Source organism: Schistocerca americana, chromosome 4, assembly GCF_021461395.2.
Source record: "Schistocerca americana isolate TAMUIC-IGC-003095 chromosome 4, iqSchAmer2.1, whole genome shotgun sequence".
NCBI classification, from domain to species: Eukaryota; Metazoa; Arthropoda; class Insecta; order Orthoptera; family Acrididae; genus Schistocerca; species Schistocerca americana.
The window spans coordinates 778,357,796-778,384,539 of NC_060122.1; the positions used below are offsets into that span (position 1 = coordinate 778,357,796).

A 26,744-nucleotide genomic window follows, 5' to 3' on the forward strand; every position below is an offset into this window, starting at 1 on the left:
CAGTTTTTCCATCCTTCTGTACAGAATTTGTGTCATGCTAATTGTTTGGTCAATTTCACACCTGTCAGCACCTGTTTACTTTGGGATTGGAATTATTATATACATACAAGTGCATTAGCAGGAAGAGGTATTTGTACTTGTGTTACACTACTGGCCTTTAAAATTGCTACACCAAGAAGAAATGCAGATGATAAACGGGTATTCATTGGACAAATATATTATACTAGAACTGACATGTGATTACATTTCCATGCAATTTGGGTGCATAGATCCTGAGAAATCAATGCCCAGAACAACCACCTCTGGTCATAATAACGGCCTTGTTACACCTGGGCATGGAGTCCAACAGAGCTTGGATGGTGTGTACAGATACAGTTGCCCATGCAGTTTCAACAAGATACCACAGTTCATCAAGAGCAGTGACTGGCGTATAGTGACAAGTTAGTTGCTCAGCCACCATTGACCAGGTGTTTTCAATTGGTGAGAGATCTGGAGAATGTGCTGGCCAGGGCAGCAGTCAAACATTTTCTGTATCCAGAAAGGCCCGTACAGGACCTGCAACATGCGGTCGTGCATTATCCTGCTGAAATGTAGGTTTCGCAGGGATCAAATGAAGGGTAGAGCCACGGGTTGTAACACATCTGAAATGTAATGTCTGTCAATGCGAACAAGAGGTGACCGAGACTTGTAACCAACGGCACCCCATACCGTCATTCCGGGTGATACACCAGTATGGCGATGACGAATACACGCTTCCAATGTGCGTTCACCACAATGTCGCCAAACACGGATGCGAGCATTATGATGCTGTAAACAGAACCTGGATTCATCCGAAAAAATGACGTTTTGCCATTCGTGCACCCAGGTTCGTCGTTGAGTACACCATCGTAGGCGCTCCTGTCTGTGATGCAGTGTCAAGGGTGACCACAGCCATGGTCTCTGAGCTGATAGTCCATGCTGCTGCAAACGTCACCGAACTGTTCATGCAGATGGTTGTTGTCTTGCAACCGTCCGCATTTGTTGACTCAGGGATCGAGACGTGGCTGCATGGTCCATTGGGATCCAGCATGGCGTTCCGTATTACCTTCCTGAAACCAACCGATTCCATATTCTGCTAACAGTCATTGGATCTCGACCAATGCGAGCAGCAATGTCGCGATATGATAAACTGCAATTGTGATAGGCTACAATCGGACCTTTATCAAAGTTGGAAATGTGATGGTACACATTTCTCCTCCTTACACGAGGCATCACAACAACGTTTCACCAGGCAATGCTGGTCAACTGATGTCTGTGTATGAGAAATCAATTGGAAACTTTCCTCATGTCAGCATGTTGTAGGTATTGCCACCGGCGCCAACCTTGTGTGAGTGCTCTGAAAAGCTAATCATTTTCATATCACAGCATCTTCTTCCTGTCGGTTAAATTTCGCGTCTGTAGCACGTCATCTTCGTGGTGTAGCAATTTTAATGGCCAGTAGTGTACTTTTCTACACTTGAATCAGTCTATCAATTTATGTGTCAGGGTTATTTATGTTTAATGCAGATCACCAAATGAATGTTACCTTAATAAATTGTATTTATGCACTGGTTCATTATAAAGCACTCAACTGGTGACTTTTTCTCCAGTGCCTTTGTTTCTTCCATAAATACAAGGTGATCACATCTAAATGTTTTATGACTGCTAAAGAAATTGATGCAGCCCTGTGGAGACATGTAGGGGCCTTCTGCTTTATGCAGTGCATGGTTGCCAGGTTGTCTGGCCCTTAGATCCAATACCATTGGGATGAAGACACTTGAATGAGTCATGTCTTGTGATGGTTGCTGAAACACGTCTATAACTTATGCTACTAAAGGACATGTGACACGACCAAACAATGAAAAGACTAGGATGAAATAACAACATTAAGGAAATGATAGATTGTTACTCACTACATAGAGGTATGGGCCAATGCTTCCTCTGTGTGGTTAGTAGCAGTCTACCTTTTCCATAAACGGCATGTCACATTGGCAGCCCCCAGCTTCTGGTTCCCAAGCTCAACATGCCTGTATATTAAGTGCCAAGCCCCCTAATGGAAAATGTGGGGTGTGACAGGAACCTGTGGTTGATATTTTATATTTATATACATATTCCATGGATACTTTATGTTTATGAGAATTCAGAATGAGGGACAAGTTAAAGAATACATAAATGTAGATCACACAGAAAATAGTGCAGTTGATTTACAAAAATAGCTGCAGAGAAAATAAAAACATAAAACTAGGACAAAACAGAAGCAAAGTGAAGAAAAGACACCATAAAAGGATTATTGCATGTTGTACAATACATAGTAAACAGTAAAAATATATGCATAAGAAGTTGGTATCTGTTCAAAAAATTCATCTGATGAATAAAAAGTTTCATCAAGTAATTGTTTAATTTATTTTTTAATAATGCACTATTACTCTGCAGATCTTTATGGTCATTTGGCAATGAATTAAATGTTTTGGTACTGGTATAGTGTACACTCTTCTCCGCTAGTATTAGACTTTTGAGGTCACAATGTAGGTCAGTCCTCCTCCTTGTAGCGCGATCATAGTGCATTTCACTGAATTCGTAGTGTAAGGGACTGACAAGCATGAAGTGCATAACTGAATAAATATGTTGGGAAGGTGTAGTAAGTATCCCACATTTCTGAAAGAGCTCACAATAGGTGGTTCTCAGGAGCACTCTACAAATCATTCAGTCAGTCTTTTTCTGCAGGAAGAAAATTTTCTTTGATGTGGGTGAACTGCCCCAGAAGAAGCTGACAGTTTAGCTACACCATAGTTCTTTGCAGTCAGTGTAGTCAGATAAAGTGGAACTACTTGGTAGACATAAGTTTGTAGGTACTTGTGGCCATTGTCAATGAAGCTAAGAACTTCTACGTTGTTAGGCCACGTGATATTCCTCTTCAAATATCTTCTTCACAATCAATATTTCTACCACTCTGTTGATATCTTCTTCAGGATCTTATAATGTCTGTAGTTAGCGTTCAGCTCTTTGGGGACACTAGAAGGTCCTGAAAGAGATTTCAATAGAGTGGTCCAAATAGATTGTGAAGAAGACACCTGATGAGGAATATGACATGGTCTAACAACCTAGAAGATTTTTCTTTGTTTAGTAGATGTCTTCTGATGATGAATTTCTATTCCAAATAGAGGAGCCATCAGTTACAACTGTCCTTGGCAAACAAATTTTTGGCATGAGCTCTGCTTCCAGTTATTTTATGATGACAAGGTGAGTGCTGCATCAATTTTAAAATTTTCTGTTAACTCCTTTAATATTATGTTAATGTGGGAGTTTTAATGTGTCTTACAGCATCTGGTTTGTCACTTCCTGCTTTGTGGTATTTATGGCAATTGGACTGATGCATTATTTCAAGTATTTCTCCTGAATCTGTATTTTCTATTACTTTGTTGCAAATTTTAAAATTAGCTTTTAAGCTTCAGAATTCCCATAACACTAACAAATTTCATCAAGCATGATATCTGGTAAATTTAAAAGGCTGAGGACCACTGTCATAAAAAACCTGGATGAGATAGGAGACAGTTGACAGATCAGTACACATCTGGTCTTATGATCAGTATCTTTGCTCAGTACAGCATATTGGTGCTGAAGAGAACAATTACAGCAAGGATTGGCGGGTCTATTAGTAATCTGATGATCTGTAAACAAGTAACCAGTCTGTGGCACATTTGGAATATATGTTGGCATTAAATACTAATTATGGGTTACAAGGAAATCCAGAAAGTTAAAAACATATTCATATTCATAGATCTGACATTTCAATATGGCCCACTGTGCCAATAAATTCCAATTGGAAATTCATCGTGATAGCTGGTGGTATGATCAGCAATATGCTTTATAAATTAATGTTTCAGACATTTCTAGGGGAAAAGCAATATATTACTCAGGGCTCACTCCAATGTTCCAGTCTTCATCAGCCTTCATGTACAGGGCATAAACAGATTTTCATAGGATCAAATTCATGACCTTTTCATTACTTTCTCATTACATCTTTAGTTATATTCATGACCTCTCGAAAAACTGGTTTAAATGAAAGCTGAATGTAACAGTTCTTGAACTGTATGACAGTGTAAATAGTGTAACTATGTATGACTTGTAATATACCACTCATCAAATGCTTTAAAAACATTTAACTCTCACATAGGGTGAGATATGATAATTTTCAGCTATATTTATGGTTACATCAATTAAAATACACACTGTTTTAACAGTGTAATGTAGTGATAATGATTGTACTTAAGATGAAATAACAATTTTGAAGATACAAAATTTATCTCAAATGTTAAATGTCACAGTAAAAGATTCAGTGTTTTATTTCTTATGTAAACTTGAAATTTCAACATCTAAAATTTCAGATTCTTCTTTTAAGATTTGGCACTTCATTTTTGACAGATTTCTCCTTTTTTAAGGTTTCTACTTTTTTATAAAGCATCACTGATTTTATAATGTCCACATTCAGTTGTGTCTCACATTTAAGTAAACTGTCTAACAATTGTATTGCATTGTAAACATTTCGTTCTGCAACAATTGTTCCTTCTTCCGACAAGAAAACTTATGAGGGCAAGGTTGTAAAAGGTCAATGATGTTTATGGGATTCAACATCCCACAGACTGTCTACCATGGAACCACAACCACAATACTGGCTGCTACTGGCAACAAGGGGGCAGGGCTCAGGGCTGGAGGAATCCAATGGTGATTACACCATGAGGCTATGGAGTGTAGCTGAACTGCTTAGTTTATGAGTAATTCACAACAGTGCTACAGTGCAAGCGCTGTTGACAAAAAGCACAGTGATGACGATAATAAACAATGCAAGCATTGTATTGTTATCTACAACAACAGTTGTCAAAGTTGACATACCATCAGAAAGGAACCCAAGGAATTTCACATAGTAAGACAGAAGTGGCAGATGAAATATTAGCATTTCTGTAAAATGATTCAGTGGAATGTATGGTGTCATACACACTCGACTGTGCAGACAATGTGAATGAGGAGTATAATGATGACAATACATTCTTAAAAAGTGAAAGTGACACTGAAATAGGTGCTGTGTCATATAGTTCATCATCCTTGTTGGACAGCGACTGACAAACCCATCTCCAGTGAATCATAGTAAAAGACAATCATTGTCCAAGGAGTGGATACTGAACATAATTATATACATGAAAGATCATCTGCAGCATAGTAAAAAGCAATTACAAACAGATTTCGAATAAGTCTGGAGTAATATGACTGTGTAGTCCACAAGGAAAACCACATATATTCATGGGACGACAAGCGTACTTGTTGCAAAAACTGGTGTTTGCTCATTTCAAGGATGCTCAATACAATTTATAGGATGTGCATGATAGTGGCCCACTATGTTACACACATCAAATGGCACCTGACATACACTACAGTGGTATTGGGACCTGCTGCTGCTGCTGCTGCTGCTGCTAAGGCACCTACTGGCCTCTGTTTGTGAGGGCACCAACCAGTCGACCTGAGTGCTGATTGTTGCTACATGTGTGCATCCATGTCCTGAACCAGGTGGGGCAGGTTGGTGTCGACGCTGGTGGCTGTGCAAGATGCATGTTGCCACGAAGTTAAATTTGCTGGCATGGCTATGGCATGGCAGCAGTATTGGGTGCAGCAGCCAGTGCAACATGTACCCGATCAACCAAGTCCACAACAGCGTCCAGCTGCATTTCTACACTCCTGGAAATTGAAATAAGATGCCCGTGAATTCATTGTCCCAGGAAGGGGAAACTTTATTGACACATTCCTGGGGTCAGATACATCACATGATCACACTGACAGAACCACAGGCACATAGACACAGGCAACAGAGCGTGCACAATGTTGGCACTAGTACAGTGTATATCCACCTTTCGCAGCAATGCAGGCTGCTATTCTCCCATGGAGACGATCGTAGAGATGCTGGATGTAGTCCTGTGGAACGGCTTGCCATGCCATTTCCACCTGGCGCCTCAGTTGGACCAGCGTTCGTGCTGGACGTGCAGACCGCGTGAGACGACGCTTCATCCAGTCCCAAACATGCTCAATGGGGGACAGATCCGCAGATCTTGCTGGCGAGGGTAGTTGACTTACACCTTCTAGAGCACGTTGGGTGGCACGGGATACATGCGGACGTGCATTGTCCTGTTGGAACAGCAAGTTCCCTTGCCGGTCTAGGAATGGTAGAACGATGGGTTCGATGACGGTTTGGATGTACCGTGCACTATTCAGTGTCCCCTCGACGATCACCAGTGGTGTACGGCCAGTGTAGGAGATCGCTCCCCACACCATGATGCCGGGTGTTGGCCCTGTGTGCCTCGGTCGTATGCAGTCCTGATTGTGCGCTCACCTGCACGGCGCCAAACACGCATACGACCATCATTGGCACCAAGGCAGAAGCGACTCTCATCGCTGAAGACGACACGTCTCCATTCGTCCCTCCATTCACGCCTGTCGCGACACCACTGGAGGCGGGCTGCACGATGTTGGGGCGTGAGCGGAAGACAGCCTAACGGTGTGCGGGACCGTAGCCCAGCTTCATGCAGACGGTTGCAAATGGTCCTCGCCGATACCCCAGGAGCAACAGTGTCCCTAATTTGCTGGGAAGTGGCGGTGCGGTCCCCTACGGCACTGCGTAGGATCCTACGGTCTTGGCGTGCATCCGTGCATCGCTGCGGTCCGGTCCCAGGTCGACGGGCACGTGCACCTTCCGCCGACCACTGGCGACAACATCGATGTACTGTGGAGACCTCACGCCCCACGTGTTGAGCAATTCGGCGGTACGTCCACCCGGCCTCCCGCATGCCCACTATATGCCCTCGCTCAAAGTCCGTCAACTGCACATACGGTTCACGTCCACACTGTCGCGGCATGCTACCAGTGTTAAAGACTGCGATGGAGCTCCGTATGCCACGGCAAACTGGCTGACACTGACGGCGGCGGTGCACAACTGCTGCGCAGCTAGCGCCATTCGACGGCCAACACCGCGGTTCCTGGTGTGCCCGCTGTGCCGTGCGTGTGATCATTGCTTGTACAGCCCTCTCGCAGTGTCCGGAGCAAGTATGGTGGGTCTGACACACCGGTGTCAATGTGTTCTTTTTTCCATTTCCAGGAGTGTATTTGTATGGCAATGACTGCTTGCATTTGTGCTGGAAGGCTGTGCAGATAGTACATGACAGTGAGTCCAGGACCATGTTGGACTGAGTGAGAGTCTACAGATGGCACAGGAACTGAAATGGCCTCCTGTCACCGCACTCCTCTTGGCACAGCAAGTGATGCATCTGTTGTTTCTGCAACAATGAAATTCGCCAGATTATCTCTTCTTTTAGTTCCTTATATAAAGACTGCATTGGTAGCATGGTGATTATGTCCCACACTTCAGTCACTTAGTCTTGATCTAGCTGGCTCAAGATACGTCCAAATTTGGCGATGTTGCAGGTGATGTCATTGCTCAGGAAAACTGCCTCCATTTGGTTGAACCAGATGACTGGGTCAGAGGACCAAAAGGGCAGCAGCCTAACCAACACGTGGCCTGTGCTTGTTGCCACTCCCGTAACAGTGGGAGGTGTAGGTGGGGCTGTGCCTTGTGCGCTGAAGTTTTCCTCAGTTGGTTCCAGGTGAGCAGAGACCGTGCATGTGGAAGAGTGCCTGTAGCTTGCTCTCCAGTCTCTGGTTACCTACTAGTGGCTCATCTACTGTCATTTGTCTACTGCCTATTGTCTTTTGCAGTTCTTCCAGAGTCATCGTCTTGATTAAGCAGCTAGTTCATGATGGTTTGTTCACAAACTCACTCTTCATATGCAAGAACATTAGTGTTAGATCACTTGTGGTCCCATGTCACTCACACCGATGAAAGTTCACCACCACATATTTAGTCTAGTGATAACATCAGAGACACCAGTGAAGCAGGAATATGTGGTTATTACTGCTTACATTCCAGTCATGCAGTGAGCTGACTTTACTGTTGCAACCACACACTTTGTTCAGGAAATAGGCTATGGTGATGGTGTGGTAACAGTTATTGATAAATACACTTACAGAAAATGTACTTATTCTGCCAAATGAGTAAATGAACAAGTGACAGAAATGACATCAGATTAAAATGTCCGGTAACCGGTGATCAGGATTACTGTGTTTGCATAACAGTTCCACTTGAACACTGATCCTGGAAGGTGTGCATTCCTCTGTGATGAGCACATCGTCTGATCGCATGTCAGTGTGGGAGAATTGTGGATGTGTGTCTGGAACAAAATGAAACTTTTTCTGACAATCACGTGGGTGCTGTGTGTTTTGTGGACATGGTAAAGTGGAGGTGGAAATGAATGGATAGCACCATAGAAACTTCTGTACACATCTGTGGGGAACTCACATTAAGCTCAACCCACATGGTCCTCAGATTGAGGTTATAGACTCTTGAAATATGGATCACTATTGTACAGCAGCTGAATTTGCACTTCTGTTGCTTTTCCTGCTGATCCATGTCTGTGTGAGCCACATGTTGCTACAGTTTTGCCTCTTGGCTGGTACGCATGCCGACAGACGTCTGATGCAGCAAACTGGGGCTGACCATGAGTGGCTGTGGTCTGCTTGCACATTTTTGCGGCATGGCTTCCACAACCTCTATTGTAGCATACTACCTAGCACTATCCTCTTCAAAGAAGAAATGTGCTTTAGGCTGTGCAACTGACCTACCAACATTTAAAATTTAAGAGGATATGGATTTAAAATTATTGTTATGGCTAATGTGCAGCCCAGATGTTAAAGTTCATTCTGAAGGACTGATAGAATAGAAAGTTCTCAGCTTGGCTACAGAAGATGCATGAACTATTATCTGTGTTATGATATTACTGAAGTAATTTCCTCCATTTTTCTCTAGAATTAAATACTAACTTTCTTCCTTCTGATCATATAAATTATAATAAGAACTATCAGCAAAAATTAATTCATACATAACATCAATAAAATATTATCGCAAAGCGACTAATATAAACATAAAAAACAATGTAAGAAAAGATAGATTGCTGCTTACCATAATAAAGACACTAAGTTACTGACAGACACAATTAAAGGACACTTACATAAAGCTTTCAGCCACAGCCTTCATTGGCAAAAGAGAAACAAACACAATTCATACACACAAACAAGTACACCTCATGCGCACATGAACACCAACTCTGGCAGCTTGGGCCAGAATACCAATGTTTATATTAAGCATACTATATTGATAATGTTATTCCAACATTAAGTCTTATATAATAATTGATAGAAACACACCCGTTTGTTGCAGTTTGCTAGGATATTTGTTAATACTGTGTTTTCTCTGTTGATGTACCTTATTTCACTTTCTAGCACATCAATTTTTTTCTTTAATTGATCCATTTTGTCATCTTTCTTTAGGATATCTTGCATTAGTTTACACCTAACAAAGGCAAACAAAATTAGAGCAAAAGGCATTTGGTACCTCTTATCAGTAATCTTCCAAGAGTTTATTACTTTTGTACCTGGTACTGTCGAGCTCATCAAAATAATTGGCAAGTTGTTCTTGGGTGGAATATTTGTCAGATAAGAATGTTGTCAGGGAGTTCACATTATCCTGAAAGTAAGAGCAAGGCATATTCATTTTAGATACATGGATAAAAACTTTCATATGGAACACAGTTCAAAGCCTGCTGAAGACAACATTTATGTTAATACTCTAAGACACATCTAGACATGAAACAATGAGATTCTAATCACAAAATATCTGTAAATAATGAGGTAGTGGGTGTTGAAATTGAAGGAGGTAATGACAATAACAACTCGGATTAAATACTAAAAGGAGTAAAACTAATAACTAACTGTGTAGTTAAGGTATTCGGCAATCTCTAGGCACATACATATGACTGAAAATATGTGTGTGTGTGTGTGTGTGTGTGTGTGTGTGTGTGTGTGTGTGTGTGTGTGTGTGTTGTACTCATTATCTTTGAGTAGAGCAGTGTCTGAAACTTAACAATGTTTTCGGTCTTCTTCAGGTGCCTATAAACCAGTCAGTGCCTTAACTACCTACTGAGTCATTACCATCATGTCTTCAGTTACATAAATTCCGTCCAAGAATTCCCATTACCATCTTCAGAGTAAATACTGTGAATACAGAAATTCTAGACTGGAGAAAGAGGTCAAACAATTAAAAACCAGAACAAATCAATAAATATCTGATAACCACTATTTCTGAAACTTGTTATCCTAATTTCTGTTTTAATATGCACAGAATCAAAACTCCAGGTAGGAATATCAAGAATGTAGGAAAAGATAGATTGTTACTTACCATAAAGATAACACACTAAGTTGCAGACTGACACAATTAACATACTGTCCCCACACCCTCCACCCAACGGTTTCTATCCCCTCTGTCCTAACACCTTTTCCCCATCCTCATCTCCCACTCTCTTTGTTTGCCATCCTCTGCCAATGTACCCACCTATCTTTACCCATTCCTCTCATTTTCGCTCTGTTTTTCCCACCTCCCTGCTCCACAGCCTCCTGACACTGCACCTGTTGGCATTCTATTCCCTGCACACTCCACCAGACAGTACTCCTCTCTTCTCCCACATGTACATTGCTATCCCTTCCCCCTTCTCTGCTCCCTCCAGATTGCTGCTTCCCTCCCAAATGATAGTTACATTCTGGCAAGAGCTGCAGAGTTGGCACTCATGTGTGTGAGGTGTGCTTGCTTGTGTGAATGAATGGTGCCTATTTCTTTTTTTCTGACAAAGATGTGGCCAAAAACTTATGTGTAAGTGTCTTAATTGTGGATGTCTGCAAATTAGTGTGGTGTCTTTATGATAAGTAGCAATCTAGCTTTTCCTACATTGTTAATATGCACACAGACAGACAAACAGGGAAGCTCATCAAAGAATGTAGCCAGAATATGGATAATTATGGGGAGGGGGGCACAACTGATGTGAAGTTAAGTGGAATTGGAAGGGCCACAATAAATGTAGCACAATTTCTTATTAAATCAAACTCAAAATTGTGTTTATTAATCACCAAACATACTGATGCTATTACTTCATAATAGAAAGCCAATATCTGCAATGCACTTAACTGAGGAAATATAATTTGTATGAGATTTATTGATATTATTTTGCTGTCAGGAAGGTAAAGTTCAAACACATGGAAATACTTTATTTACTCTCATTTTTAATAGTTATAACACAAGAGGAGAAACATTGCGAACTGAAGGTACAATTTAACTAGAAACTTCTATGTAGAACCCACAGCCATCTATCATTTTCAGATGCAATGAAAATAGTGGCTAACGCAAAACAGTTTTGAAGCTGAATGACAAATGGCTCTAGGTACACTTGTAATTTGTATGTAACCACTAACTGACATAGCATTCCTCAAATTGATACTGGATGGATATGTCTGTCTCTGTGACAGGGCAGCATATGAGTTGGTTTATGAAGATTGTAATTGGTTTCCCATAAGGGAGTGAAGTGGGGAGGGGAGGGAGATGGCAGCAGCTGTCGTCTCTTGCCCACTACTGTCACTACTGTTTATGTCCTTCAGGTTATCTCCATGCCGCATCAACTTTAACTTTTGATAAGTAATTGTTATGGGAAATGGGTAGGAGAGAGAACAAATGTGTAGTGTTAGAAAGAGCAGGTGAGAACAAGAAGAGCAGATCAAAGAAGGGGTAGGGTAGTACTGGGATATAGGAGATGGGGAGACATTGTTTTAGAAGCAGTGGTAAGATTGTAGATTATTCATGAGACAGAGAGAAAGGGAGGGAGAGAGAAGTGTGGAAAATAACAAAATGAACAGTGAGAACATGAGAGTGGGAAGACTAACTGAATATAGGAACAAGTGAAGATTTAGACTAGGAGAACTGTAGTAACAAAGGATACATTGGAGGGAAGGTTATCATACAGCAACACAGACAAACTAGTGTTTTACAATTGGATCCAAATGGCACTGATATTTAATAAGCATGAGTAGGACTTGAAACTATTAGAATTGTGGTGTTCAACATATTCACCAATTTGGCACTTTAGATGCAAATAACCCACAGACTGTGAAAGGCCATTCACATGTGTAGATATTTGTGTAGTCATCATTTAGCATGAAGACTTTCAACATTTTTTTGCATACTGAATGCTGAAACAACCAGCTTGGATGGAAATGTGGCTAGAACTTGGAGACTTTGTTGCTATGTTTGTCACACTCTGGCTGTGGATAAAGAGCAGCTGATCTTAAAACTCAAATCTGATCTGATAGCAGCAGAAGCAAGCAAGATTAAAGCACTTGAGAGCTTTCCAACAGCAAAATTACGAGCAGGGAAAATTTTGGGATGTGGTCAAGTCCAGTTTATATTTGTTCCCCACATAACATTCCAAACAATAATAGCAAGGTATAGTACAGCAATGATCCATAATTTTTTCTAAATCTAATCGTCTTTCATGAAACAGACATTTAGACCTATTATAAATGGGTTAACTGGTCAACATCAAAACAATTCAGATGTGGTCCACTAGATTTGTTAGTGGTAGGTTTGAACAACATGCAACTGTTACAGAGGTGCTTCAGGAACTCAATGGGAAGCCCTGGAGGGAAGGTGACATTCTATTTGAAAAATACCATTGAGAACATCTAAAGAACTGGCATCTGAAGCTGACTGCAGAACAATCCTACTGCCACCAATGTACAGTCCATTTAAGTGCCATGAAGATAAGATACAAGAAATAAGGGCTCATATGGAGGCATAGAAACAGTTTTTCCCTCACTTTATATGTGAGTGGAACAGGAAAGGGAAGAACTTGAAATGGTACATGGTATCTTCTGCCACACACTGTACTGTGACTTGCACAGTATGAATGTATATGTAGATGGTCAGATGGTTGCAATAAAGCAACACTAGAGCCACTTTTACTTTCTGATGTGTGAGAGACAATTGTGGTGGAGTCCAGAGAATGTTACAGAAATCACAAAACTCATTAGGTCACTCTAAATCAGGAACTCTTCCTGACAGTATTTCAACAAAAGTATTAAAATCCTGTGCTAACTTGGTTGTGCTACCTTTGAGTTACCTTCACAACCATTCAATGATAAGACATTCATAAGTAAGAGCCCACTTCAGTTTTACTGAGAATTTATTTATTTAACTGCACAACTGGTTTTAGAACATTGGAGCTGACAATTAGTGTTAACAATTGATTAGGAACCATCATAAATCCATGGAGCTTGGGTCAGTTAGTATGGAAAGTCAAGCTTATGTCTTCCCTATGCTGTGAGTCCCTAATGGAGCATATCACTAAGACCAACAAGGAACTGTGCAGTTTGACCTCTAGAGGGGCTAGGACGACATGGTGGCAAATACACAAAATGTTTACCTATACATTCGGCGCATGCACTGCGATGCACTCCTAGCTCCTTGAGAGGCTTAACACTACAAAGTTCCTTTTTGGCCTTTGCTACATGTTCTGCTGTCTGCTTCTTGATTTTCTATGCTGACTGGCCTGACCACCACACAAGTATGTCTGTTTTTAATTAATTATTGGCAACTGAGAATGGGTCTCTAATGTCCTGTAACCAATCATGTAGTTAAATAAATAAATTCTCAGTACAACTGAAGTGGATTCTTATTCATGTATATGTTAATCGGCTGAGGATGTATTCTGAATCAATTCCTTTGGAGTCAAAGTGTATATATGCAAGTAATTTTTCCACAAGCATGTAGTTCAACTGCTGTTAGCATGGATAAATTAACTTCAAGTAGTAATAGTAGTAGTAGTAGTAATAGCAGTAGTGGAAGTAGTAATAAAACCTATACATCCCTTCTTCCCATGTTCTCAAATTTTTTTGAGAAGTTAGTTTATAACAAAATGTTGAACCGTGTCTCCACAACAGTTCAGTTTGCTTTCCGTGAAGGCTTCTCTACTGAGAAAGTAATAAGTGATCTCATGAAGTGAAATCTAAAAAAATTAAGCAAAAATAACAACTTTGTCACAATTTCTGCCATATTGCCTAGCCCTTCACTTGTGTGGGTCATAAAAGTTTACCGAGGAAACTAAAACCATATGCTGTTAAAAGTATCTACTTGCTTAAATGGGGTCAGATCATAACAATCAAAAACTGAGTATCACACATAATATACAACAAATAAATTAATAAATGATGTGACAGGAATAAGACTAAATTAGGAGTAGAGAATCTTTAAATACCTTCTCCTTTCAATGATCAATGTTTGGCTCACTTCTGTTCTTGATCTAGATAAATTATTTACTTAGGACATTGGGGGGACTCTTCAAAAACTGTCATGTTTGCTGATGACACAAGTATAACAACAAAAGGCCCAAACACATCCATACAATACACAATCAATATGTTAATGAAACAGTCTTACAACTGGTTTGCAGGAAATAGCTTATGTTTTAATCTTACAAATTCTCATATTCTTGGATAGATATCTACCAAGTGGCAGCAGGAGAACATACGTATAAAAAGGTACTGAAATTTGCAAGCTTTTGTAGCCAGTGGCTCATTCTTCTAGCAGAAGGATTAAAGGGGAAGGAAGAAGGGTAAAAGATAAGGACTGGTGAGGTTTAGGACTTGAGGATGGTTCAGAAAAGTTGCCCAGAAACCTGGGTCAGGGGAGACCTACTGGGTAGGCTGAGAAGGAAGGACTGACTGTTGGGGACTGCACCAGATGAGATTTGAAATGCCTGAGTGTTTGAATATTTTCAAAAATTGATTATTTTCATTGATATAAAGTTTCATATTACGTAATTCCAAACAAATGAACTGACTTATAGGTACAAGAGTAGAGACTGATAGGCAAATGGTGGACGAGGTTCCAAGTGCATAGTTCCTTTAACCATATGTATAATAAACTGAGGTAATTTAAGCAAAAAGTTTAGTTCTACTTGCTTTGAGCTTAGAAATATCTCTCACTATGTTGACAAGCTGATAGATTTGCTAGTGTCCTTTGGATCTTTTTACTCAACATAAACCTTCGGCATAATCTTCTGGGTCAGTGCAGCTCAGGTCATAAAAATATTTTGCTACAGAGGTGTGCAGTAAGAATATTGTGCAAAGTTGATAATCGAACATCTTGCAGCAGGTTCTTCAGAAACATAGGAATTCATACCAATGTATGCAGGCTGTTAACTAATATGTGGGAAACTTCTAGGAAGGGGACAGAGGTCTTAAACAGAAACAAAGATATGTATGATCAGTTTTTTTAATTTTTTTAGTTACAGACACTTTTTTATTGTTATGTGCTTCCTTCTTTCATGTCTTTTTGTTTTCAAATTTTGAACTTAGTTCTGTAGGCATTTTTTCTTTTTACATGTTTGTTTTGGGAGGAGTACTGGTAAATAAATACATACTTTTAGTATAGAGAAGACAACCAATAGTGGAAGATTATGCTGCAGTTCTTATTGGACTAGTGTTTAGGGTGTACTGAACATTCTTCCCCCACCACTGGGTATTTCTGAACAAGCATGCATTAGTAACCCTAGCTAGAGAGAGACCTGTTGTGTCTGACTTTCATTCATGGGCAATACACCTGCTTGGTTGTATTCTTACTCAAACTAGTGTGTACTGCCCATTTCTGGCTAAATGTATTCTAATCAGCACATGGCGGGCATGGATTTGCAAACTGCAAATACGTCTGAAGCCAGATGTTTGTATGCTGAAAAATTTTCTAATAAAAACCAATAAGAGCATTCAAAGAATTCATAAACATCTTGTTGAGACAGGGTCTTTTGAGATAAGGTCATTTCATTGTGGAAGACGAAATAGTGTTAGAACACCTGGTCTAGAAGATCAAGTACTTCATCATATTGAGGAAAATAATGGCAGCAATACCAGAGAAATAGCAGAAACTGAGGTTGCAAGTCAGCCGACAGTGTGGAAAGTGTCATGAGAGCGAATGATTTATCCATACCATCTTCACAGAATGCATGTTCTTACTGAAACAGATTTTGAATCCAGAATAGCTTTTTGTGTTTGATTACTGGGAATGTGTGCTCAGAACCAACACTTTCTGCCTACCACAGTGTTCACAGATGAAGCAAAGTTTATCAGGAATGGAATGCAGACTTTTCACAACATTCATGTATATGCAGATGAGAATACTTCTGCAGTTTTGGGAAGAAGACATCAACAACAATTTACCATTAACATATAGGATGTGGCAACTGGAGATAGACTAACTGGATGTCTTATTTTCCATGGAACATTGACTGGAGTGCCATTCAGCGAAATTTAAATTTTTTGATGGAGGAAGTCAAAACAAGTGGTTCAGACACAATAGGGCACCACCTCATTTTGCTCTGCAAGCAAGAACAGTTTTAAATTAGCATTTCCCAAATACAGTAAACAGATAGGTCATGGGGCAGCAACAGCTTCTTTTTGGAGACATTTCAAGGACACAGTGTATTTAAGACCTACTGCAAATGTCGACTTTCTTTATCAGTGTGTTCCAGAAGATTTAGAAGCTTGTGTTAGAGGTAATAGCAGATATTTTGAACATTACATTTAGTCATCAGAAGACAGTATTTGAAAAGAAAAAATTCCCTTAGAACCAAGTCGTAAGTTTGAAAACAAAAAGACAGAAAAGAAGAAACACGTAACAACAAAAAAGTGTCTTTAACTGAGAAAATAAAAAAAGTCACACACACAGTGATCAAAATAAATGTTGCTTATTGCTGAATTGTCAATAGAGGACATAATAGGATACAAAACATTTGTTCTGCTAGGTACAGTCATATAGAGCCCAAAATAAGGAAGATAAACACTCTTCCACTTGATCAAGTTGTCCAGATAAGCCTGTGGGATATTGTCCCATTCCTCCACAGCAGCTTCTATGATGCCCTGTAAGGACAATTGTGGGACAGGATGAATGCAAGCTGCTCGGTTTAATGTGTCTTGCACATTCTCAAAGCAGTTAAAATCTAGAATATATGGATGCGATTCCATCTGACTGATTCTGTGTTCCACTAGGATGGTGATCAAAAGAGTGTGGTGATGGTGGCATGCATTGTCATCCATCAACATGTGTCCTGCTCCAGTATGTTCACCATATAGAGACACAATGCATGTAAGGATGTTGTCCTGATACTTCACACTATCACTATCCCATGTATTGGCACAAGAGGTGTCCTGCAGGCGTACATGATTCCTCCCCAAAATGTGACTAAACAACCTTGATAAGGGTGGCAGTCTACAAAAAGTTAGACTTAAACATTGCCCTTGTCACCTCCACACATGAATATCAGTATTGTCAGAGTGGAGACTTATGTGTCTCATGAGGAAAGAGTGTTGTGTCCCTTGAAATCTAATTCCCAAAAAGTGGTTTCATTCATAAGCGACACAGACCTCTCTCCAAATCTGATTTACAGGAGGAGCCCTGAGAGGTCTTCTGGCATATAATTGCTACTCATGGAGTCATCTGTGTTTGACACCTGCACCCCTATAGCTGTTTGGAACTCCCACCATGGACATATAGTATTGCATTGGGGATTTCTGTTTGCTGTTACATGCAGATGTTGGTCTGAAAACTTATTGTTTTTCTTTCACAACTATCTCTGTGGCGATCCTGAACTGATACTGCTGCTAGAAACTTGTTCCAGTTTCTAAAGACATCACTTTGTCTCACAGTGACTGTGATGTCCACCTGTCTCATTGATTGCTCCATTAGAGTGGCTATGCGGGGCCTCTGATCATATGTTATTGTTCTGCACAGCACCCTGAAGCAATACAAGTCTTTTAATGACACACAGCACAAGTACTGAAATGTTTACTGATGACACAGTTGCCACAGACTGAAAATATTACCCCCTCACAGTAGAAACATGGACTGTTTCTGGTGACATCACATTACAAATGACTCAGTGCATTGATATCAGTATGTATTTCTGAATCACAAAATTAGGTATTCTTTTTAAGTCCTGTATCCACTCCCCAAAGTTTTCCGCATATTAGTTAACACCCTGTATGTACTCCAGAATGGCATTTGAGGTTAATAACAAAGAGTGAATTTAGCATGAACAGTGCATTTTGCCACCATAATATTAGAAATAAAAATAATTTTCATAGTGCCTATGCATCCCTATCTAAGAACCATAATGGAGTTTTCTACTCTGGTGCAAAAGTCTATAATAGGTTGCCAGTAGACATTACACAAGAAACTGAAATTCACAGGTGTACAAAACAGAGTAGGGGAATATGCCATAAGCCACTCCTTTTACAATTAATCTGAACACGTGGACTCAAGGATGAAAATTACACCTTACTCTAATGTTTTTATTAAACAGATCTTCACTTTTCCAGTTCACAGACATCTGACAGTCTGTGTAGTGGCACATAAATGTTTTATTTGATGCACCACACAAATGCATAAGTAGCATAAGAAAAGGAGCACTGGCTCTTTAAAAGTATAGTTTCTCTTAATATATGTAAATATTTATCAGTAATCTAGAAATAGTTTCCATTATTATCCGTCTGAGTAGATTAGCTATGGTCATAATCTGTGATGATGTTTTATCCAGATGGATCTTATGAAATCCATAGCCATTAATGACTGTTGGTGAAAAACACAACCAGTCTCAAAAACTTTCAAAATGCTTTATTTCAGTGCCGTAACTCTTTTTAGGCATTCCTAATCTAATTGGAAATGTTAGCCATCTAAAGATGGGCACGAATGGCTGAAACTAGCAATGGTATTTAGATAAAGCATTTTAAAAGTATGTGTAGCTAGTTGCTTAATCACCAAAAATAACTTGCTGTTATTATAAGTTAAACAAATACAGTGTCTGCTTTCACCTTTCAATGTATTACTTGACTTGTTGGACATCCTATCATCCATTACAGAATTTACAGAACATGGCATGTGGGTGAATAAATGGACAATCACCCACACCAAAATAGGATGTGTGAATTAACAGTTGCTCTCATACGTCCTCCTACCTCAGATGAGATAGGAACTAATAGAGATATGACTGCAATTGGAGGTGTTGGGTGGGTGTGCAAGACAGCTCTCTCATTGATATTATCCACTAGGTAAGGATTTATGGAATGTGAGGTTGGGAATGAGACTGTCATATAAAAAAGACTAAGTAATACAGTAGAGCGTCGATTATCTGAAGTAATTGGGGGACAAGGGTGTTCAGAAAACTGGTTTGTTTGGATAATCGAACTGTACATGTTTATTTGCCAAAAAGAAGTACTGTACAGTAAATTTATTCATAGAAACAGGCATTTCTTTTAGTATTACAAAGTAACATGCAAAAGCAACTTCAGTAGTAATATATAGTATGTGGCACAGTTTATTAAACAAAAATATATATGTATTACATATGCATGTTGCATGAACAATACACACAGTATACAAAATTAACATCTAAAAAAATCCTTTATTTTGGTCTGTCTAAGCAAGCCTAGATGCTTACGAGCAGCTAAGTCACATACTTTTTTCATTACAGACATCTGAAAATGGTCACTTTCATCTTGGGCTTCAAACCATCGCAAGGCAGTATCTAAACAAGTGAATGCCTCAGAAGCTGTTGGTATACTTTCATCTTCACTTTCTGGAGCACTGATTGATGAGTGCTGGCGGCATCATCTTTATCAGTGACGACGTTTACAATCTCGCTGTCCTGCATGATTTGCTGTCCTGGATCAGCATCATCGATATTCATCCTATCATGAACGTCTTCTTCATCACATTCGTGGGAATCTATTTCTTTTAGCATACTGAGAATTTCAGACATATTCTGTTCATCATTTTCAATCATACCTTGCGAATTTTCTTCTGTGTCCAAAATTTTATTCCAGGCTTTCTTCAAATTCTCTTCCTTTACACTATTCCATGCAGCGCTGATCATGTAGGACACGTCTTTCAAGTCAATATTCTTATGATTTCTTAAGAGGCTTTCTTCTCCATCCTCTTCTCCTCCTAACAATAACTTACACAACAATTCTTTCCTGTAATATCGTTTGAAAGTCTCAATAATGCCTTGATCCATGGGCTGTTGTAATAAAGAGGTTACGTTAGGTGGAAGAAATATTACCTTTATGAACTCATCTCTTTCATTTAAAATATCACATGATGGATGAGTTGGTGCATTGTCAAAGAGAAGTAGTGTTTTCTCCCTCTTCCCATTCTTTAGCTGATGAGCTTTTACAGAGGGTACAAAAACGTCCAGAAACCACTTCATAAAAATCGTACTATCCATCCAGGCACTCTTTTGTGAGGTGTACACAACAGGCAAGGATGACAAATTAACGAGCTTGAAACAACGCGGTTTTTTACTTTTACCAATGACGAACATAGGCAGTCGGTGACTTCCAGTAGCATTAGCACAAGCCAAAGCTGTAATACGGTCCTTGCTTGTTTTAGGACCAGGTGCTGCTAATTCATGACATGAAACAAGAGTTTTCCTTGGTAAAGCTTTCCAGTTAAGTCCAGTTTCGTCAGCATTGTAAACGTTTTAGAGAGCATAATCTTCTTCCCTTAATACGTCCCTTAGTTTGACTTTGAAAGATTCAGCTGATGAAGAATCAGTCGACAGTTTTTCTCCCTGTATTGTAAGCTCATGAATGCCGTGTCTTGACTTGAAGCGTTTTAACCAGCCCGTGCTCGCTTTAAAGTTCGAAGGCCCTCCAAGATTTTCGTTGAACTGCATTGCCTTCTCACACAGAATGGGACCTGAGATAGGCTCTCCTTCTGATCGCTTTTGTGTAAACCACTTGTAAACAGCATCATCTAGATCTGTGTTAGTGGCGAGCTTCATAGTTTTATGGCTTGTTGATCCATCAGTAGAATCAAGCATAGCTATAAAATTTGCTCTGCTCATCTTTTGTTTTTTTATATCCGTAATTGTCGACTCCCCCACCTTGTACTCATTGGGTAAAGTGGTTGCAGATTCACCTTCTTCTAACCTTTTAATAATCTCGAACTTGTCCCTCATAGAAAGGACAACACGTTTACGTTTAAGCATTTTGTATCGTCAAGTTCACTTCTTCATGCAGCAGCAGCACACAAGTGGTCATAACAGAGAACAGAAGGTGACCGTTTGCACCTTGAGAAGCTCTTCTTTGGGGCATGCAATCCTTCAAACTGCGCAGAGCGGCATGCCTCAACTCTAAGCTGGCACAGCTGTTGCTGTGGACAGCTTTGATACTGCCACTACTTCTACTGCCAGTGCCAAGCCAACAGAAGTGTGCTGATTGTTGAAACACAGCGACTGGCAGCTTAGCCGGTCAGCAGCACCTTGTGAAGGGCCCATTAGAAGCAGTGTTCCGCCAGCGGTGGCCCACTGCGGCGACTACTGTGGGAGTGAAGGGGATGATGGACGCTAGGGTGGGAGAGTAACAGGTGCGAGCGAGTACACAGTTCGGTTAAGCGGTTGTTCGGTTGACCGACGTTCGGATAATCGACACTCTACTGTATTATATGTTTAATGGGGAAGAGAATATCAACTTGTAGTGTGAGAACAATATTGGGTAGAATAGCTGTCACCCCAGGGCAGAATCAGAGGTAATCAAGGTGCTGTCAAAGCATGTGGTAGAGTTTTTAAAGCCTGGAGGAACTGGGTGATAAATAAAGTACTGATCAAAAGTCATTTAAAGTAATATCAGGTCTGTTGGGGTTCCAGTACAAAATTATATATGGATAAGGTCACAGACTAATTAAAAATAATTTTTAAGGCTTTGGCAAGTTTATTAACATGTTTTGGATAACCTCCCTGTCATGGTGCACTCAAGGAGCACACACATCTGAGGTCCGTGTCTGCAGCAGCTGCTGAAGACTCTTGGAGCAGTCATTTAAATATAATGTGAAAAGTGACAGAAATAAACATGTTGGCCATTGCAAAATTTGTCACTCACATTTAAAAATTTCATAAATCAGATATATTTTCGTAACCATAAATAAATTCTGAATTATTGAGTTATTGACAGAAGAACAGAATTTACAAATTTCAAAAACTTCAGCTGCAGCAGTGTTATATGGCAGCAAAAACAAAAAAAATTCTGCAGAAGTGTAGGTTGATAAAACTGTAAAAGTCAGATAATAAGAAATCAGTGAACCAAAATTAGGATTATTTAGTGTAGCTCCTGAACTGGATTCTAGATTCTACAATAATGCTTGCACAACTGTAGAGGAAATTTAACTGGTTTGGTAGTCATATAAAAACTTTTTTGTTGCCCTAGTTCATCAGAAATCTTGACATAAGAACAAAATAGCTTAAATGACCCATATGAGAACACAAACTAAGTGTAACAATCAAGTAATGGTTAGTTTGAGGTCTCTTCTAAAATTATCCTTCAGTTTCAAAAGTTCTTTCCATACGGCTCACTCTGGTATATTTATTTCTAATACTTTAATGATACATCAAGTGCAATTTTCTTTACGTACGACAACAGAAAATTCATTTACTTTTCTCATATTTTAAGTATGTAATAGATTACTAAAATCCAAAATTTACATACCTGATCAGTAATTTTTCCACTCTGCAAGTATCCTAGTCGATCATTCTTTGGGAAGAAAATTTGATTGTGTATCACTTTCTTTAAAGCATCCTTACTAGAGCCATAGACAACCAGCTTAGGAGAACTTTCAGCAAGTGATACATTATCAGAGTTCTCATACAAGGACTCATTCTCTGTTATGTCAGTCATGTTTTCATGAGCTAGAGTCCAGTCATTATGACGGTGCTGTAATAAATGTTTAGCTGATATGTTCAGATCTTGATATTCATGGTAGTGACTTTGTGGTAGTACTATCTGCTTGCTGTTCTCACTGAGATTCTCTTTACACTCAGTAATATGAAGGTCATCATTTTTTATATCAGATTTAATAATCTTTGGACTTCCATCCTCATGTAATAAACTCTCCGAACACTCACCAAATAAAGATTTTTTTGTTGCTGAGTGAGTAGTATCATGAATATCAGATACCCACTCATCTTGAAGTTCTGATAAATCTGAAATTTGGTCAGGTTGTTGATAGTTTACAACACTGGTGTCATCACTTTTTGTGTTATCGTATTCAGCACCATCAGTAATGCTACTTTGGTCATCATAACTTTTTACATCCTCTTCAGACTTTTGAACTTGTGTTTCCTTGATTTTTTCATATGATAAATCCTCTGGTGCTGAAGTGTGTTCAAAAACCTGCAATGTTATTGCCTTTTGTTGACTTTCTTCTAAGTTGTCCATTTGCATTGTAGGAACACTCTCAACTGTTTTGCATATATCATTACAGGGGGTTAAGATTTCTGTGTTTACTTTTTGTGACAATTCAGTCAGAATATTATCTGTTCTGCTGCTTGTTTCAGTTTCTTTCACTTTAAGCTTGAGTTGAATGTTTATTTCCTGATTTATCATTTTCTCTTCTTCAGGCACTTTCTCCCTCTGAAACAAAATGCAACCATGTTATTATTATCTTCAAATTAAAATGGCAAGCTGTAAACAAGTATCAACACCAGAAAAATATTCTCGGTAATGTGTCTATTCTGTTGGGAGGCAATTTCTTTTAACTGAGGTAATATAGAAACACCAGCAGACAAAAAATTGAGAGTATGTGCTAATGCTATGGGAACTTATCAGAAGAAAAGGAAATGAAAGACAACCAGGAGATAAGGGACAATGAAGTAAAAGAATCTTATAGAGAAAATAAAGATTAGTAATACATTAAATAACCAGGAAAAGAACAAGTTGCAACAACTATTAGTAAGATGTAAGGTGGAATTCTCAGATAATCCAGGAGTTATAAAATGGTATGAAAGTAAATTAAAAATTGGAACTTAACTACCTTTCTTTAAGAAACTGTATCCTTATTCTATACCATTCGCTTTAGAAAAGGCTGCTGGCTAAGAAATTAGGAAGATGCTTCAGCAAGGGATCATGGAGAGGTCATCCAAAGGGTACAATAACCCACAATTAGTAGTAAATAAGCCCTGTGGTAATGTTCATGTAGTACTTGATGCTCATACCAAGACAAATAAAATCTCTTCCTGAACTGTAGAGCTTTAAAAAGTCTGTGACAGCCTACCTTCTGAAAAACTGCTACTATTCAATCTCACAGTATCTTATGCAAGAAAAATTGTAATTTGTATATTTAATTGTAGAAATAAGTTATAAATATACAGTATTTTTTAAAAAATTGTAATTATTAACTGTACAGATAAAATTTGTTATAAAAATTTAAGTAATGTATGTTTGATGTTTGAAAAACCAATAGATAAAAGGTTTCCTGTCCAATATCTTGTGTATGATATATGTACTGAAAAAGAGATTCATATGGACAAAATATATAAATAAATCAGTGCATTGATATGCAAAGTGACTTACCAGTACACATTGAAAAGATCTTAGCAAAACTAGAAGGCATCAACTATATAAACTGCATGATACTGGTAGGTGCCTATATATAGTGTTTAGAACACTGGACTCACATTTGAGAGGACGATGGTTCAACCCTCATCCAGCTATCCAGATTTATCTTTTTCGTGATTTCCCTAAATCACTCGAGGCAAAAGTCAGTATGATTCCTTTGAAATGGCATAGCCAATTTCCTGCCCTGTCCTTGATACACTCTGAGTTTGTGCTCCATATCTAATGACCTCAATGTTGATGGCATATTAAACCCAACCTGCCTTCCTTCTTCCTTGTGCCTATACATCCTACTTCAAAACCTCTAATTGCATAACTTTTTGAAGTGAGATCATACTGGCTTAAAAGTTCTTCTCCTTCATCTAAATGTTTCTGTTAAGTGTTTTTATGAGATCAATGGATCAAGTTCTATGCCTGAAATTGTTGCAGAAGATAATTTTACATGGAGGTGATGTAATATCAGAAACTAAGACTTGGATGAAACACAGAGCAAAGTTACAAGAGGTATTACAAAAGTTTCTTGGAAATGAGATAACAGAAGAACTTAGCAAATCAATACTTTATTTTTATTTATATATTTATTCATTTTTTTATTTATCCATCTGTAGACAATAAATATTGTATGGATGTTGCCTGAAAGTACATGTAAATTTTTGGGAAACAATTTGGGCAAAAGGAACATACAACAGTTTACACTAAGTAGTACAAAGGATAATATCTACAAAATTGTACAAAAAATGTACAAAGAATAATACTTGGTCATACAAGACACAGTAATACACTATCACACTAGTGTCGTCTGTGAATCTGGCATTTGCTGCTCCATCTGAGGTGTGAAAGACACTTATGTATACAATGAACAATAAGGGACCTAGAAATACTGCATTGTGGCAATCCTATTTCCACTTCTTTTGCATCTGATACTAAATTTATTTTTTGGTTGGAGTAATCTGACACCAGTTCTACAATCTGTGTTCTGTTTTGTAGGTATGATTCAAACCACTTTTTCCCTGTCCCACGGATACCTAATGCTTCCCGTTTTTCTAAAAGAATACCATGATTGACAGTGCCAAATACTTTGGAGAGATCTAAATTTATTCCTACTATGCTGCTGTCTTTTTCCAGATTTTTGATTATTTGTTCAGTGTAGCACATTACTGCTGTTTTTGTATTTTGACCTGCCTGGAAGCCATGCTGATTTCTATTTAGTAACTTATGGTCATTTAGATATTTGTTGATTCTGCGCTTCACTAATTTTTCTATTATTTTCGAAAATGCTGGAAGGAGGGATATTGGTTGATAGTTCTATACCTTATGCTTGTCACCGTTTTTGAATAATGGCTTCACTTTTGACATTTTCATCCTTTCTGGAAACACTCCTTCACTAAATGATAAGTTGGCTGTATATGCCAAGGGCTCAGCTGTCATTTTTATGATATAAACAGGCACCTCATCTACCCCTGCTGACATTTTAGGTTTTAAGTTTTTTATTACATTGAACACTTCATGTTTATCTGTTGGATCTATCCTCATGCTATAAGCAGCTTTTGGAAATTAAGGTTTTTCTTGGTTTGTAAATTTTGAGCTTAATGAAGTTGTTGCATTTATGAAATAATTGTTGATGTTCTTTGGCAAATCTTGTTTTTTAATATTGACATTTTCTATGTTTTTGAGAATGATATCCTGGGCTTCACATCTCTTGTCTTCACAATACCCCATATGGCTTTTGTATTGTTATCAGACTTCTTATTAAGTTGTCATTACTCATAAATTTTACCTTGTCAATTACTTTTCAATATACCCTCTTGTCATTCTTAACATATTCTATGAACTGTGGATCTGTAGATGTCTTCAATTTTGAATTTAGTCTCTTTAGAGTTCCACAAGAAGTTTTGATACCAACTGTGATCCATGAGCTTGGCTTTGTATTGTGATGTAATATGATGTGATTCTTGACAGCTTCTTTGGAAAGCACATTTGGAAATATCCCATGAAAATTGAAGAAAAAGTGTTATATGCATCATTCATATTTGTAAGGGGCAGCACTTCTGCCCAGGACTCACTAGTTAGGATATTTGTGAATTCTACAGTTTTCAGTGGAAAATTTTCTTTTATACGTGAAGTACACTTTTCTTTTTCTTACAGTGACATTGAAGCAATTTTGAGGACAAGAGCATTATGATCTGATAATCCCAAATCAGTATTTGTTACTTCTACTTCTGTGGGTTGTACATTTGAAAATATATTATCTATAAGACTGTTTGTATTACATGTTAGTCTTGTGGGTTCATGTAAGCGTGGAAACACATTGAAACTAC

At 38.8% G+C, this 26,744-nt stretch overlaps 1 protein-coding gene across 1 annotated transcript in view; it reads right to left on the reverse strand.

The window, feature by feature from the left end:
- Positions 1-26,744, reverse strand: part of LOC124613796 (putative leucine-rich repeat-containing protein DDB_G0290503) — a 187,302-nt gene that overhangs the window by 119,498 nt on the left and 41,060 nt on the right. Inside the window, exons 2-4 of the mRNA XM_047142518.1 lie at positions 22,522-23,445; positions 9,546-9,637; positions 9,319-9,463 (exon numbers count right to left, since the gene is read on the reverse strand). Coding sequence (XP_046998474.1) covers positions 9,319-9,463; positions 9,546-9,637; positions 22,522-23,445 — 1,161 coding nt within the window. The remainder of the gene's footprint in view (positions 1-9,318; positions 9,464-9,545; positions 9,638-22,521; positions 23,446-26,744) is intronic.